The 15,681-nt window shown below is 37.7% G+C and overlaps 1 protein-coding gene across 1 annotated transcript in view; it reads right to left on the minus strand.

The window, feature by feature from the left end:
- The window catches only part of WIF1 (WNT inhibitory factor 1), an 85,025-nt gene that overhangs the window by 19,876 nt on the left and 49,468 nt on the right, over window positions 1-15,681 (minus strand). Inside the window, exons 4-5 of the mRNA XM_082351269.1 lie at window positions 4,333-4,473; window positions 3,357-3,452 (exon numbers count right to left, since the gene is read on the minus strand). Of these exons, the coding sequence (XP_082207395.1) occupies window positions 3,357-3,452; window positions 4,333-4,473 (237 nt within the window). The remainder of the gene's footprint in view (window positions 1-3,356; window positions 3,453-4,332; window positions 4,474-15,681) is intronic.

Below are 15,681 nucleotides of genomic sequence, written 5' to 3' on the forward strand. Positions count from 1 at the left end.
TTTATCCCAGTCATGCAAGGATTTTTCAATATCCGCAAATTAATCTGTGTGATACACCACATTAACAAATTGAAGAATAACAATCCTATGATCATCTCAGTAGATGCAGAAAAAGCTTTTGATAAAATTCAACATCCATTTATGATAAAAACTCTCCAGAAAGTGGGCATAGAAGGAACATACCTCAACATAATACAAGCCATATATGACAAATGCACAACTAACATCGTACTCAACAGTGCAAAGCTGAAAGCATTTTCTCTAAGATCAGGAACAAGACAAGGATGTCTATTCTTGCCACTTTTATTCAACATAGTTTTGGAAGTCCTAACCACAGCAATCAGAGAAGAAAAAGAAATAAAAGGGATCCAAATTGGAAAAGAAGTAGTAAAACTGTCAGTGTTTGCAGATGACATGATGCTATATATAGAAAATCCTCAAGACACTATCAGAAAACTACTCAGCTCATCAATGAATTCAGTAAATTTACAGGATACAAAATTAATACACAGAAATCCATTGCATTTCTATACACTAACAATGAAAGATCAGAAAGAGAAATTAAGGAAACAATCCTACTTACCATCGCATCAAAAGGAATGAAATACCTAGTAATAAACCTATCTAAGGAGGCAGAAGACCTGTACTCTGAAAACTATAAGATGCTGATGAAAGAAACTGAAGATGACCCAAACAGATGGAAAGATGTACTGTGTTCTTGGGTTGGAAGAATCAATATTGCTAAAATGACCATACTACCCAAGGCAATCTACAAATTCAATGTAATCCCTATTAAATCACGAACGGCATTTTTCACAGAACTAGAGCAAAAATTTTAAAATATGTATGGAAACACAAAAGACCCCGAATAGCCAAAGCAATCTTGAGAAAGAAAAATGGAGCTGGAGGAATCAGGTTCCCTGACTTCAGACTATATTACAAACCTACAGTAATCAAAACAGTATGGTACTGGCACAAAAACAGACACATAGATCAATGGAACAGGATGGAAAGCCCAGAAATAAATCCATGTACCTATGGTCAATTCATCTATGACAAAGGAGGAAATACTATATAATGGAGAAAAGACTGTCTCTTCAATAATTGGTGCTGGGAAAACTGGACAGCTACATGTAAAAGAATGAAATTAGGACATTCTCTAACACCATACACCAAAAAAACTCAAAATGGATTAAAGACCTAAATGTAAGACCAGATACTGTAATACTCATAGAGGAAGACATAGGCAGAACACTCTTTGAGATAAATTGCAGCAATATCTGTTTGGATCCATCCCCTAGAGTAATGGAAATAAAAAAATAAACAAATGGGACCTAATTAAACTTAAAAGCTTTTGCACAGCAAAGGAACCCATAAACAAGAAGAAAAGACAACCCTCAGAATGGGAGAAAATATTTGCAAACAAAGCAACTGACAAAGGATTAATCTCCAAAATATACAAGCAGCTCATGCAGCTCAATATCAAAAAACCAAACAACCCAATCAAAAAATGGGCAGAAGACCTAAATAGACATTTCTCCAAAGAAGACACACAGATGGTCAAGAGGCACATGAAAAGCTGCTCAACATCACTAATTAGAGAAATGCAAATCAGAACTACAGTGAGGTACCACCTCACACTGGTCAGAATGGCCATCATCAAAAATTCTACAAATATGGGCTTCCCTGGTGGCGCAGTGGTTGAGAATCTGCCTGCCAATGCAGGGGACACGGGTTCGAGCCCTGGTCTGGGAAGATCCCACATGCCACGGAGCAACTGGGCCCGTGAGCCACAATTACTGAGCCTGCGCGTCTGGAGCCTGTGCTCCGCAACAAGAGAGGCCGTGATGGTGAGAGGCCCGCGCACCACGATGAAGAGTGGTCCCCACTTGCCGCAACTAGAGAAAGCCCTCACACAGAAACGAAGACTCAACACAGTCATAAATAAATAAATAAAAGAACGTGAATTTCTAAAAAAAAATTCTACAAATAATAAATGCCGGAGAGGGTGTGGAGAAAAAGGAACCCTCCTACACTGTTGGTGGGAATGTAAATTGCACCCAGTGTTCATTGCAGCACTATTTACAATAGCCAAGACATGGAAGTAACTTAAATGTGCATCGACACATGAATGGATAAAGAAGATGTGAGATAGATATATATATATATATATATATACATACATACACACACACACACACACACACATACAATGGAATATTACAGCCATAAAAAGAATAAAATTATGCCGTTTGCAGCAGCGTGGATGGACCTAGGGATAATCATACTAAATGAAGTGAGCTAGACAAAGACAAATATCATATGGTACCACTTATATTTGGAATCTAAAAAAAAAGATACAAGTGAACTTATATACAAAACAGAAACAGACCCATAGGCATAGAAAGCAAACTTATGGTTACCAAAGGAGAAAGGGAAGGTGGGGGAGGGATAAATTAGGAGGTTGGGATTAACAGATACACACACTACTAGATACCCAAGGACCTACTGCATAGCACAGGGAACTATACTCAATATTTTGTAATAACCTATATGGGAAAAGAATCTGAAAAAAAAAATATATATATATAACTGAATCACTTTGTTGTACACCTGAAACTAACAACGCTGTAAACCAGCTATATTTCAATTAAGAAAATAAAATAAAGAAAAAAATCAATGCAAACAAGTAAAAAATCTATTTTTTGAAAATGAAAAATATTTTGCTTACTCTGGTCAAATAAGCTCAGTATATGTGAGCTTGTGGTTTAGACACCTTTGTGGTTAATAAACATTTTCATGTTCATCTCTTTTTTCATATAGCTTTCTTAGTAGTAATTTCACCAAAATATATATATTTACTACACAAATGATCTCATCCTTTTTTTTTTTTTTTTCTTTGCCTAGAGCACCTTCATAACTCAGGTGTAGACTTAATTGTGAAACAAGCTACTTTTAATTGGAGTAGATACTTTCAAATCACTCATAATACTAGCTTTTTAATACCGACTTTAGTGGAGGGAAAAAACCTCAAAACTTTCATAAGATTATGCTAAAGCACAGTATATATAATAGTGAATTGCGGAGGGGGGTGGAGGAGAGTGAAAGGGGCCACAAAGAATGTAGACACTGTGCCAGTTTTCTGCTCCTGTCACCACATATTGGATTTAACAGAAAACCACTCCTAGAAGAATACTTTCCAATAGCTTTTCTGTGGCTTTTTAAGACTGCACAAATTCTTACAATGTGACCAGAAAAATAATTTCAGGTGATGTGTTAAAAATACATGTGGGGCTCCTGTGTAACACCCATTTCATTAGGAAGCAAGCAGGGAAGCTGGCTGTCTCTGTTCTTACCTTTCTCACAGTGAGGTCCGTAGAATCCATCAGGACACTGGCAGACCCGTCTTTCATTACAAAAGCCTCCATTTCGGCACCCTCCTGGGCACTCAGCTTCACCAAAGAGAAACAAGGTTTATTTAGAAAGCTTTCAAATCATGTTGAGTGAATTACAGGGAGCATGAAGAGGCTAACGGTCACTTTTTCCCCAGCACACCAATTATCATAATTTATTGAATACCAGTACTTCCACTTCATTCTCTCTACACTGCCTGTACTTCACTAAGTCTTCATGAAAGTAAGATACTGCCTCTCAATCCTACTTCCAACAGTAGGGAGCTTGTGGAAGAAGGCAAAGCAAGCTTTATGTTCTGCCTTCCTCCCACCCATCAATCTACTGCACCTCCTTAAATTCACACTGAAACAGAATGATGGATATTGCCCTCAGTATTCATTTTCAGAGGGGGGAATGACCTTTTGGTGCATCTTTAGGGCACTGAAAGCCTCCAGAGCTTAAATTCTGTGCTGGAAGAGCTTATATCAGGATGGGAAAGGAGACAGCATGGGAAAGCCTTCATGCTTAACTGGGTATCGGGGCTGTGGTGGAGAGGTACCTTTGCAGATCACTGGCGTGATCTTTGGAAGTCAAAAGCACCAAGCTTTTGGCAGGGGGTATGGGTCATAGTAGTTGCTGGTGATGACTGACACCCTTGCTATGAGGTTGGGGACTCCCAAAGATTGTGTTGGAGGAGGGAAAGAAGAGAGGTGGAAGACAGGGCATTTTGAAGGGTACTGGAGTTCCTAAAATTGTGAGTGCAGTCAAAGCAGAGAAAGTCTGTCTTAGTACTATTACTGGACCCTACGTTTACCCCTCCTCCCACTGGTGTGGTTTTAATTATACAAAATAATTATCTATCTATCTAGCTACAATTTTTGGCCCAAATCACACCTGGAAGCCTTATGAGCCTTCTTTGGAATCACCATCACTGATTACCTTGTTGACATGTTTTAAAGAAGATGGCATTTTGAGGAGTCTGCAGGATGGTGTTGCCTTCAGAATTCATTACAATCACATTCACTTCAAACGCTGCCACTCCATCTTGTTTGCCGAGACATGGAAAACCAACTTGAACAACTAAAGAAAAAGAAGGTATGGAGAAACAGTTTATCTAGTTGATCCCAGTTTTACAGAAATCTTGGTAAGAGAGACAAAGAACAAAGCAAAAATGTTCACATTTTGTCATCAGATATGCTTGTATCTCCACTAGAGTAGGGACTGTATTTTGATTATCTGGGCATTCTCCACAGAACGTGTACATCATGCTGAGTGGAGAATTAATGACCCTCATTAATTTGTACCCTACTAATATGAAATTGGGGATATTTTGTTCATAGTCTGAACTTGTACCATCTTGAAAAAAAAATGGTAAAATGTTCTCTAAAAAGTAAAGGTAGCATAGATTAATTAGGGGAAGAAACTTTGTGAACACCTTCACCAGCCTCCATATAATTCAAAAAGAGCTAAAAGTTAACACTGCAGAATCTATTAAATAAAGCCCTATAAGCAATACCCCACTGGTTTATTTTTACTCTGTGTGCTTGAAAGTGACAAAATATGTTCTTTGGAAAAATTCTACAACTCAGACTAGACCCCAGTCATTGGACTGAGTTAATAAATTTAATATTTTCTCAGGCTATTTGTTAATATTGAGAAGTGTCCATATCTTGGGGATCTAGAAGAGTTTGCTGTGATGAAGTAATCTCACAATAGACATATCTAATGGTTTAGGTTCCTAAAGAGGAGCCACTTCTTTTTAGTGAAACTGATGATCACTTGGGGTATGTAGGTGTAGACTAAGCAGACAGTGGGAACTAATAGTGTTGCTGTACAGAGACGGTGAGGAGTTGTCCACAACTTCAGCTGTGAAATACCCACAAATCATTGGGTGGAAATTGTCTCAAGTCATTGGCTGAGAGGCTGACTTCATAAATTTCTGAAATCCACTGGATAATCCTAACGTATCCACTGGAGAAGACTGATCTAGCTGATCCACTAGACTCCAGTTCTTCCTTATGAATAGAACAAATATTGCTAAGAGGTATACATATGAAATTCTGTTTCATATTGTTTCTATATGTCAGGTTATGGTTACTGCCAAGCTTGGGAAAATCGTACCATGCCAAGAAAAATCCTTTCCCTTCGGAGTTTTCATAAACCTTTCCCCTAGTTTTACAAGAAGAAATGAGCTAGAAATCAGTGTGCTCTTTTCCATAATGCACTGCACACCAGTTGGTCATACAATCTTTTTAACGTGCTTGGCAACCAGAAACCACTCTCAAGGCTTTGGCATTGTCAGTGTTCATTACTGTGCTCTTCTCCAAATAACATGGGTTTCCAGTTCTCCTGAATCTTGAGATCTGAGCATTATAAATAATTAAATGATGAAAAAACCCAGATATTTTAACAGAGATAAAAAGAAAAAAAACAAACTTGTTTCTGAAGTCCCGAAGTATAATTGTCCCCACTGAAAACCTTGGTTTAATGAAATCGTATATATGAAAATGCAAATTTACAAAATACAAAAATTCATAGTAGGGATTTCCATTTCAAAAGGAAGCAAAGGACTGTACAAGGAAAACCCCGTTGGATTTGTTATTGCAGGATACTTGTGAAATATATATAGGATTCTTTCTTATGGCTGCATCCCGGATCTGGAAATTTTACTTGGGGACCAAGGGGATCTGAAAGGCTACATGGATACAGAAGATATGCAAAAAGCAAGACTCCGATTCTTGTCGTAGAGCTCACAGACTTCCTCACTTACTGGCCTTTTCTTTCCTTGTTTTTACAAAATGTCTTCCCTTTTTTTCTGCCCTCTCCTCTATCAGTCTCTCCTTTTCTATCTGCCTCTTCTTTTTTCTCCCAGTTTTCTTTTTTTTCCCCTGCTCTGCACCTGGATTGTATCTTCACCGAACAATTGGGCACTTTGAGAACTAACTGGAGGCAGTCTTGTAGGGAAGAGCTGTATGGAATTATCTGCTTTTATGGTGAACTTGTCATTTGTGAATGGGTATCCTGTTCATGATATTAATTGCTAGCAAAAAGAAGAAAAAGAGCACAGGAGTAAAACGTGGATTTTTCTGAATACGCATTGTGATGACCAGCAGTTACCTTACTGACTGATATCCAAAGGAGAATAATTTGGAAGACTCTTGTGGCCGTGTGGATGACAGGCTCTTGGTGCTCCAGCCAGGCGTCAGGGCTGTGCCTCTGAGGTGGGAGAGCCAAGTTCAGGACACTGGTCCACAAGAGACCTCCCAGCTCCACGTAATATCGAACAGCGAAAATCTCCCAGAGATCTCCATCTCAACACCAAGACCCAGCTCCACTCAACGACCAGCAAGCTACAGTGCTGGACACCCTATGCCAAACAACTAGCAAGACAGGAACACAACCCCATCCATTAGCAGAGAGGCTGCCTAAAATCATAATAAGGCCACAGACACCCCAAAATACACCACCAGATGTGGTCCTGCCCACCACAAAGACAAGATCCAGCCTCTTCCACCAGAACACAGGCACTAGTCCCCTCCACCAGGAAGCCTACACAACCCACTGAACCAACCTTAGCCACTGGGGACAGACACCAAAAACAACAGGAACTACAAACCTGCAGGCTGCGAAAAGGAGACCCCAAACACAATAAGTTAAGCAAAATGAGAAGACAGAGAAACACACAGCAGATGAAGGAGCAAGGCAAAACCCACCACACCTAACAAATGAAGAGGAAATAGGCAGTCTACCTGAAAAAGGATTCAGAATAATGATAGTAAAGAGGAAATCTTGGAAATAGAATGGAGAAAATACAAGAAACGTTTAACAAGGACCTAGAAGAACTAAAGAGCAAACAAACAGTGATGAACAGCACAATAAATGAAATTAAAAATTCTCTAGAACGGATCAATAGCAGAATAACTGAGGCAGAAAAACGGATAAGTGACCTGGAAGATAAAATAGTGGAAATAACCACTGCAGAGCAGAATAAAGAAAAAAGAATGAAAAGAATTGAGGACAGTCTCGGAGACCTCTGGGACAACATTAAACACACCAACATTCGAATTATAGGAGTCCCAGAAGAAGAAGAGAAAAAGAAAGGGACTGAGAAAATATTTGAAGAGCTTATAGTTGAAAACTTCCCTAATATGGGAAAGGAAATAGTTAAGTCCAGGAAGCACAGAGAGTCCCATACAGGATAAATCCAAGGAGAACCACGCCAAGACACATATTAATCAAACTATCAAAAATAAAATACAAAGAAAAAATATTAAAAGCAGCAAGGGAAAAACAACAAATAACACACAAGGGAATCCCCATAAAGTTAACAGCTGATCTTTCAGCAGAAACTTGCAAGCCAGAAGGGAGTGGCAGGACATATTTAAAGTGATGAAGGAGAAAAACCTACAACCAAGATTACTCTACGTAGCAAGGATCTCATTCAGATTTGACAGAGAAATTAAAAGCTTTACAGACAAACAAAAGCTAAGAGAATTCAGCACCACCAAACCAGCTTTACAACAAATGCTAAAGGAACTTCTCTAGGCAGGAAACACAAGAGAAGGAAAAGACCTGCAATAACAAACCCAAAACAATTAAGAAAATGGTAATAGGAACATACAGATCGATAATTACCTTAAATGTAAATGGATTAAATGCTCCAACCAAAAGACACAGACTGGCTGAATGGATACAAAAACAAGACCCATATATATGCTGTCTACAAGAGACCCACTTCAGACCTAGGGACACATACAGACTGAAAGTGAGGGGATGGAAAAAGATATTGCATGCAAATGGAAATCAAAAGAAAGCTCGAGTAGCAATTCTCATGTCAGACAAAATAGACTTTAAAACAGAGACTATTAGAAGAGACAAAGGACACTACATAATGATCAAGGGATCAATCCAAGAAGAAGATATAACAACTGTAAATATTTATGCACCCAACATAGGAGCACCTCAATACATAAGACAAATACTAACAGCCATAAAAGGGGAAATCGACAGTAACACAATCATAGTAGGAGACTTTAACACCCCACTTTCACCAATGGACAGATCATCCAAAATGAAAATAAATAAGGAAACACAAGCTTTAAATGATACATTAAACAAGATGGACTTAATTGATATTTATAGGACATTCCATCCAAAAACAACAGAATACACATTGTTCTCAAGTGCTCATGGAACATTCTCCAGGATAGATCATATCTTGGGTCACAAATCAAGCCTTGGTAAATTTAAGAAAATTGAAATCGTATCAAGTATCTTTTCCGACCACAACGCTATGAAACTAGATATCAATTACAGGAAAAAAATCTATAAAAAATACAAACACAGGGAGGGTAAACAATACACTATTTAATAACCAAGAGATCACTGAAGAAATCAAAGAGGAAATCAAAAAATACCTAGAAACAAATGACAATGAAAACACGATGACCCAAAACCTATGGGATGCAGCAAAAGCAGTTCTAAGAGGGAAGTTTATAGCAATACAATCCTACCTTAAGAAACAAGAAACATCTCAAATAAACAACCTAACCTTACACCTAAAGCAATTAGAGAAAGAAGAACAAAAAAACTCCAAAGTTAGCAGAAGGAGAGAAATCATAAAGATCAGATCAGAAACAAATGAAAAAGAAATGAAGGAAATGATAGCAAAATCAATAAAACTAAAAGCTGGTTCTTTGAGAAGATAAACAAAATTGATAAACCATTAGCCACACTCATCAAGAAAAAAAGGGAGAAGACTCAAATCAATACAATTAGAAATGAAAAAGGAGAAGTAACAACTGACTCTGCAGAAATACATAGGATCATGAGAGATTACTACAAGCAACTCTATGCCAATAAAATGGACAACCTGGAAGAAATGGACACATTCTTAGAAGTGCACAACCTTCCGAGACTGAACCAGGAAGAAATAGAAAATATGAACAGACCAATCACAAGCACTGAAATTGAAACTGTGATTAAAAATCTTCCAACAAACAAAAGCCCAGGACCAGATGGGTTCACAGGTGAATTCTATCAAACATTTAGAAAAGAGCTAACACCTATCCTTCTCAAACTCTTCCAAAATGGAGCAGAGGGAGGAACACTTCCAAACTCATTCAGCGAGGCCACCATCACCCTGATACCAAAACCAGACAAAGATATCACAAAAAAAGAAAACTATAGGCCAGTATTACTGATGAACATAGATGCAAAAATTCTCAACAAAATACTAGCAAACAGAATCCAACAGCACATTAAAGGGATCATACACCATGATCAAGTTGGGTTTATCCCAGGAATGCAAGGATTCTTCAATATACATAAATCAATCAATGAGATACACCATATTAACAACTTGAAGGATAAAAACCATATGATCATCTCAATAGATGCAGAAAAAGCTTTCGACAAAATTCAACAGCCATTTATGATAAAAACCCTCCAGAAAGTAGGCATAGAGGGAACTTACCTCAACATAATAAAGACCATATATGACAAACCCACAGCCAGCATCGTTCTCAATGGTGAAAAACTGAAAACATTTCCACTAAGATCAGGAACAAGACAAGGTTGCCCACTCTCACCACTACTATTCAACATAGTTTTGGAAGTTCTAGTCACAGCAATCAGAGAAGAAAAAGAAATAAAAGGAATCCAGTCGGAAAAGATAGAAGTAAAACTGTCACTGTTTATAGATGACATGATACTATACATAGAGAATCCTAAAGAAGCTACCAGAAAACTACTAGAGCTAATCAATGAATTTGGTAAAGTAGCAGGATACAAAATTAATGTGCAGAAATCTCTTGCATTCCTATACACTAATGATGAAAATTCTGAAAGAGAAATTAAGGAAACACTCCCATTTACCATTGCAACAAAAAGAATAAAATACCTAGGAATAAACCTACCTAAGGAGACAAAAGACCTGTACACAGAAAACTATAAGACACTGATGAAAGAAATTAAAGATGATACAAACAGGTGGAGAGATATACCATGTTCTTGGATTGGAAGAATCAACATTGTGAAAATGAGTATACTACCCAAAGCAATCTACAGATTTAATGCAATCCCTATCAAACTACCAATGGCAGTTTTCACAGAACTAGAATAAAACATTGCAAAATTTGTATGGAAACACAAAAGACCCTGAATAGCCAAAGCAACCTTGAGAAAGAAAAACGGAGGTGGAGGAATCAGGCTCCCTGACTTTAGACTATACTACAAAGTTACAGTAATCAAGAAAGTATGGTACTGGCACAAAAATGGAAATATAGGTCAATGGAACGGGATAGAAAGCCCAGAGATAAACCCACACACATATGGTCACCTTATCTTTGATAAAGGAGGCAGCCTCTTCAATAAGACAGCCTGGAAAAAAGACAGCCTCTTCAATAAGTGGTGCTGGGGAAACTGGACAGCTACATGTAAAAGAATGAAATTAGAGTACTCCCTAGCACCATAAACAAAAATAAACTCAAAATTGATTAAAGACCTAAATGTAAGGCCAGACACTATAAAACTCTCAGAGGAAAACATAGGCAGAACACTATGACATAAATCACAGCAAGATCCTTTTTGACCCACCTCCTAGAGAAATGGAAGTAAAAACAAAAATAAACAAATTGGACCTAATGAAACTTAAAAGCTTTTGCACAGCAAAGGAAACCATAAACAAGACGAAAAGACAACCCTCAGAATGGGAGAAAATAGTTGCAAATGAAGCCACTGACAAAGGATTAATCTTCAAAATTTACAAGCAGCTCAATATTAAAAAAACAAGCAACGCAATCCAAAAATGGGCAGAAGACCTAAATAGACATTTCTCCAAAGAAGATATACAGGTTGCCAACAAACACATGAAAGGATGCTCAACATCACTAATTATTAGAGAAATGCAAATCAAAACTACAATGAGGTATCACCTCACACCAGTCAGAATGGCCATAATCAAACAAAAATCTACAAACAATAAATGCTGGAGAGGGTGTGGAGAAAAGGGAACCCTCTTGCACTCTTGGTGGGAATGTAAATTGATACAGTCACTATGGAGAACAGTATGGAGGTTCCTTATAAAACTAAAAATAGAACTACCATATGACCCAGCAATCCCACTACTGGGCATATACCCTGAGAAAACCATAATTCAAAAAGAGTCATATACCACAATGTTCATTGCAGCAGTATTTACAGTAGCCAGGACATGGAAGCAACCTAAGTGTCCATTGACAGATGAATGGATAAAGAAGATGTAGCACATGTATACAATGGAGTATTACTCAGCCATAAAAAGAATCGAAATTGAGTTATTTGCAGTGAGGTGGATGGACCTAGAGACTGTCATACAGAGTGAAGTAACTCAGAAAGAGAAAAACAAAGACCGTATGCTAACACATATATATGGAGTCTAAAAAAAAAAAAAGGTTCTGAAGCACCTAGGGGCAGGACAGGAATAAAGACGCAGACGTACAGAATGGACTTGAGGTCACAGGGAGGGGGAAAGGTAAGCTGGGATGAAGTGAGAGAGTGGCATGGACATATATACACTACCAAATGTAAAATAGATAGCTAGTGGGAAGCAGCCACATAGCACAGGGAGATCAGCTTGGTGCTTTGTGTCCACCTAGAGGGGTGGGATAGGGAGGGTAGGAGGGAGGGAGACGCAAGAGGGAGGGGAAATGGGGATAATTGTATATTTATAGCTGATTCACTTTGTTATACAGCAGAAACTAACACACCATTCATTATAAAGCAATTATACTCCAATAAAGATGTTTAAAAAAAAAAAAACCTCTTCCACACTGAGACCAGCATGGTGCTCATACAGCCTCAGCCTCGGTCATGCAAACCACTGTCTCACAACAAGGGAAGAGATGAATAAGGTGGGCGAGAGCTCATCCTTGACACCACATGATTATAAGCTGTTCCATGAATATAAATCATCCAACACAAATAGTCATCCATTCATTCTCTCAGCAAATACTTACTGAGTACCTTCTCTGGGCTTTACTTTCTGCTAAGGATGGGGGTCATCAGGAAGAAGATGGTCCTCCCAGAATTAACACCTATTTGACAATTTCTACACATTGGATTCCTGATGGTCTTGGTTGAGAAACACCCCTGCTCTGTTGGTTTCATGGGATGACAGAGAAAGAGTGTGCCAACAGGTAAAGCCTTGGCTTGATGGAAACTGTTTTTCGTTATCCAACTCAGGAATTTTGCTGAACCACCCTGCAGTTTGTATTTCCTGTTTTTGTTCTCTTCAGATGCCAGAAAGCAGGCACTTCATAACTGTTAAAGATCAAGAGTTTTCTTTTTCATGCAACGCTTAGGCATATAGGATTCTGTAGGATGAAAGAACACCTTAGCAGCTTGAGGGTATTAAATAGACCAGCAGAGTAATGAACGGTACCTGGATGCTTAGGAGCAAGACACACTGATTTGGTTACTTTTTAATAATTCAAGTTACCCTCACTGCTCACGCTGGGGGGACTGAGCTTAATGAGGCTAATGAATAACTGCCCTGAAATGAACTAAAATTCCCATAAACTTCTTGCACCTGCATTTCTGCAAACAAATCCTACATCTGCCTCCAAAAAGATCTCTGTGGGGGGAGGGGGGGTTGTCCATGTAAATGTGTGTGTGTGTGTGTGTGTGTGTGTGTATAAACGCACACACATGTGCATGAGTCACCTCATCCCAGGCTTGTTCTTTTTAGTCTCACCTTGCCCAAAGTATCATCCACTTTTTCCTCTACATTTTATGAAAGATTCTAAATTATTAGCAAATGATGTTTTCTCTAAACATGACCTATTAAAATATTCTCATATCATATATTCAAAACCTTACTGCTTCAATATCCTAAGAAGTAGAATTTCAGTAAGCTTTTTTTTACTAGACACAAAAAATTGATAAAAATGGGAAGATTTTGGATATAAGCATTTGATTAGAAATCCAAAAATTCAAGATTTATTTTAAGTTGAGCAGGTATAACTGTGCAATTAATTAATACCTTTTAATGGGCTAAATGAGTTTGTACTTCTTTAATAATCAGAAAAAGACAAAAGAAAAATTCAAAAATATGAAATGGAAATTGAGAGACATGCTATGTATTTATCTTACCCCTGACCACTTAAGAAAAAGAACAAATATGATCAAGAAAAATTTTATAGAAAATTATCTTCGACTAAAAAGGAACACCAAGTGACATGGCATGAGACTGAGTAATGCCCTATTCCAAGAATTTGGTGGTCATATTCTAAGAACTTTCTTGTCTCCATGATGTAGCAGTACGCAATAGTACTAGCATTATCATCTGAGTGGAATTGGGGTGCCCATGTATCTGGAATGGGATATTCATATCCTTGAGGCTACAAATCTTAGGTGAGTGTACCTCCAGAACCCAAGGCCTTTTTCCTTCAGAGGAGCTTCCTAGAACTTAAACCCATCTGGATTGGAAGTAAATCCTCTGGGAGGGCTGTGAGTCATATCGGCAGCACTGGGATGACCCAAGAGAAACTCAGATTCACACTCTTCCTGTCTATACCCACATGGGCACCTATGCCAGGAAGTTAGAGAAACTCTGTGCTTATTTAGTCCCCAGCTCTTACAGTGCTGGGATGTGGCAATACAGATACATTGGAAGTAGTAGATAACTACAACCTGAAAACGGACTCTGTAAGCGTCCCTGATTTCCTGATTATTTCATCAATTTAAATTAGCTCCTCAGCAAAGGAAACCATAAACAAAATGAAAAGACAACCTACAGACTGGGAGAAAATATTTGCAAATGATGCAACCGACAAGGGGTTAATTTTCAAAATATACTAACATCTCATACAGCTCAATATAAAAAAAAAAAACCCAATCAAAAAATGGGCAGAAGATCTAAATAGACATTTCTCCAAATAAGGCATACAGATGGCCAACAGGCACATGAAAAGATGCTCAACATCACTAATTATTAGAGAAATGCAAATCAAAATTAAAATGACGTACCACCTCACACCAGTCAGAATGGCCATCATTAAAACGTCTACAAATAAATGCTGGGGAGGGTGTGCAGAAAAGGGAAGCCTTCCTACACTGTTGGTGGGAGTGTAAGTTGGTGCGGCCACTATGGAAAACAGTATGGAGGTTCCTCAGAAAACTAAAAATAGATCTACCATATGATTCAGCAATTCTACTTCTGGGCATATATCCAGAGAAAATTCTAATTTGAAAAGATACAAGCACCCCTTTGTTCATAGCAGCACTATTTAGAATAGCCAAGTTATGGAAACAACCTAAATGTCCATCAACAAATGAATGGATAAAGAAGATATGGTATATATATACAGTGGAATATTACTCAGCCATAAAAAAGAGTGGAATAATGCCATTTACAGCTACATGGATGGACCTAGAGATGATCATACTAAGTGAAGTAAGTCAGAAAGAGAAAGACAAATACCGTATGATATCACTTATCTGTGTAACCTAAAATATGACACAAATGAACTTATACACGAAACAGACTCACATAGAGAATGGACTTGTGGCTGCCAAGGGGGGAGGGGTGTGGGGGAGTGATGGATGGGGAGTTTGGGACTAGCAGATGCAAACTGTTATATATAGACTAGATAAACAACAAGGTCCTATTGTATAGCTCAGGGAACTATATTCAATATCCTATAATAAACCCTAATGGAAAAGAAAAAAATTAGCTCCTAACGAGATCTTCATTTGATGTCTGACAAATTATTCTAATGTTCCTCTAAAAGAATAAGACTAATCTTCTTTTTTAAGAGAAAGGATTGTGCTATCAATTATTTTAATATATTATAAAACTATAAATATTATAATATTAGAACAAACAGTAGTCTCTAAAACCAACTCTTATCTATAAAAAACTTATTGTAAAATAAAGAGCATATCTTGAGTCAGTCCAACCTCTTACACTGGAAAAGTTGACAATTCAGAAAAATAATTCAGGTTGAGCCCACCTCATACTACTGCCAAAATAAATTTTTATAAAATATTAAAAGCATGTGTAAATTATCACCTAACGGTTCTCTGGAATAGGAATTAATTTCCAAGCATAAAAGTAATAGGAAAAACATCACAAAGGAAAAGATAGTTTTGACCACACAGGATTTTAAAGCCTCTGCATATCCCTCCGCAAAAAAATAAAATAAAACATAAATTGAAAAAATTGCAATCAACAGTCAGTACTTTATAGTGAGCTTTGCAAGTTAATAAGAAGAACCACAGTATTTCAATATAAAAATGAGCACGGCA

The sequence above is a fragment of the Balaenoptera borealis genome (genome assembly GCF_965194805.1).
Source record: "Balaenoptera borealis genome assembly, chromosome: 13".
In the NCBI taxonomy this organism is placed as follows: domain Eukaryota; kingdom Metazoa; phylum Chordata; class Mammalia; order Artiodactyla; family Balaenopteridae; genus Balaenoptera; species Balaenoptera borealis.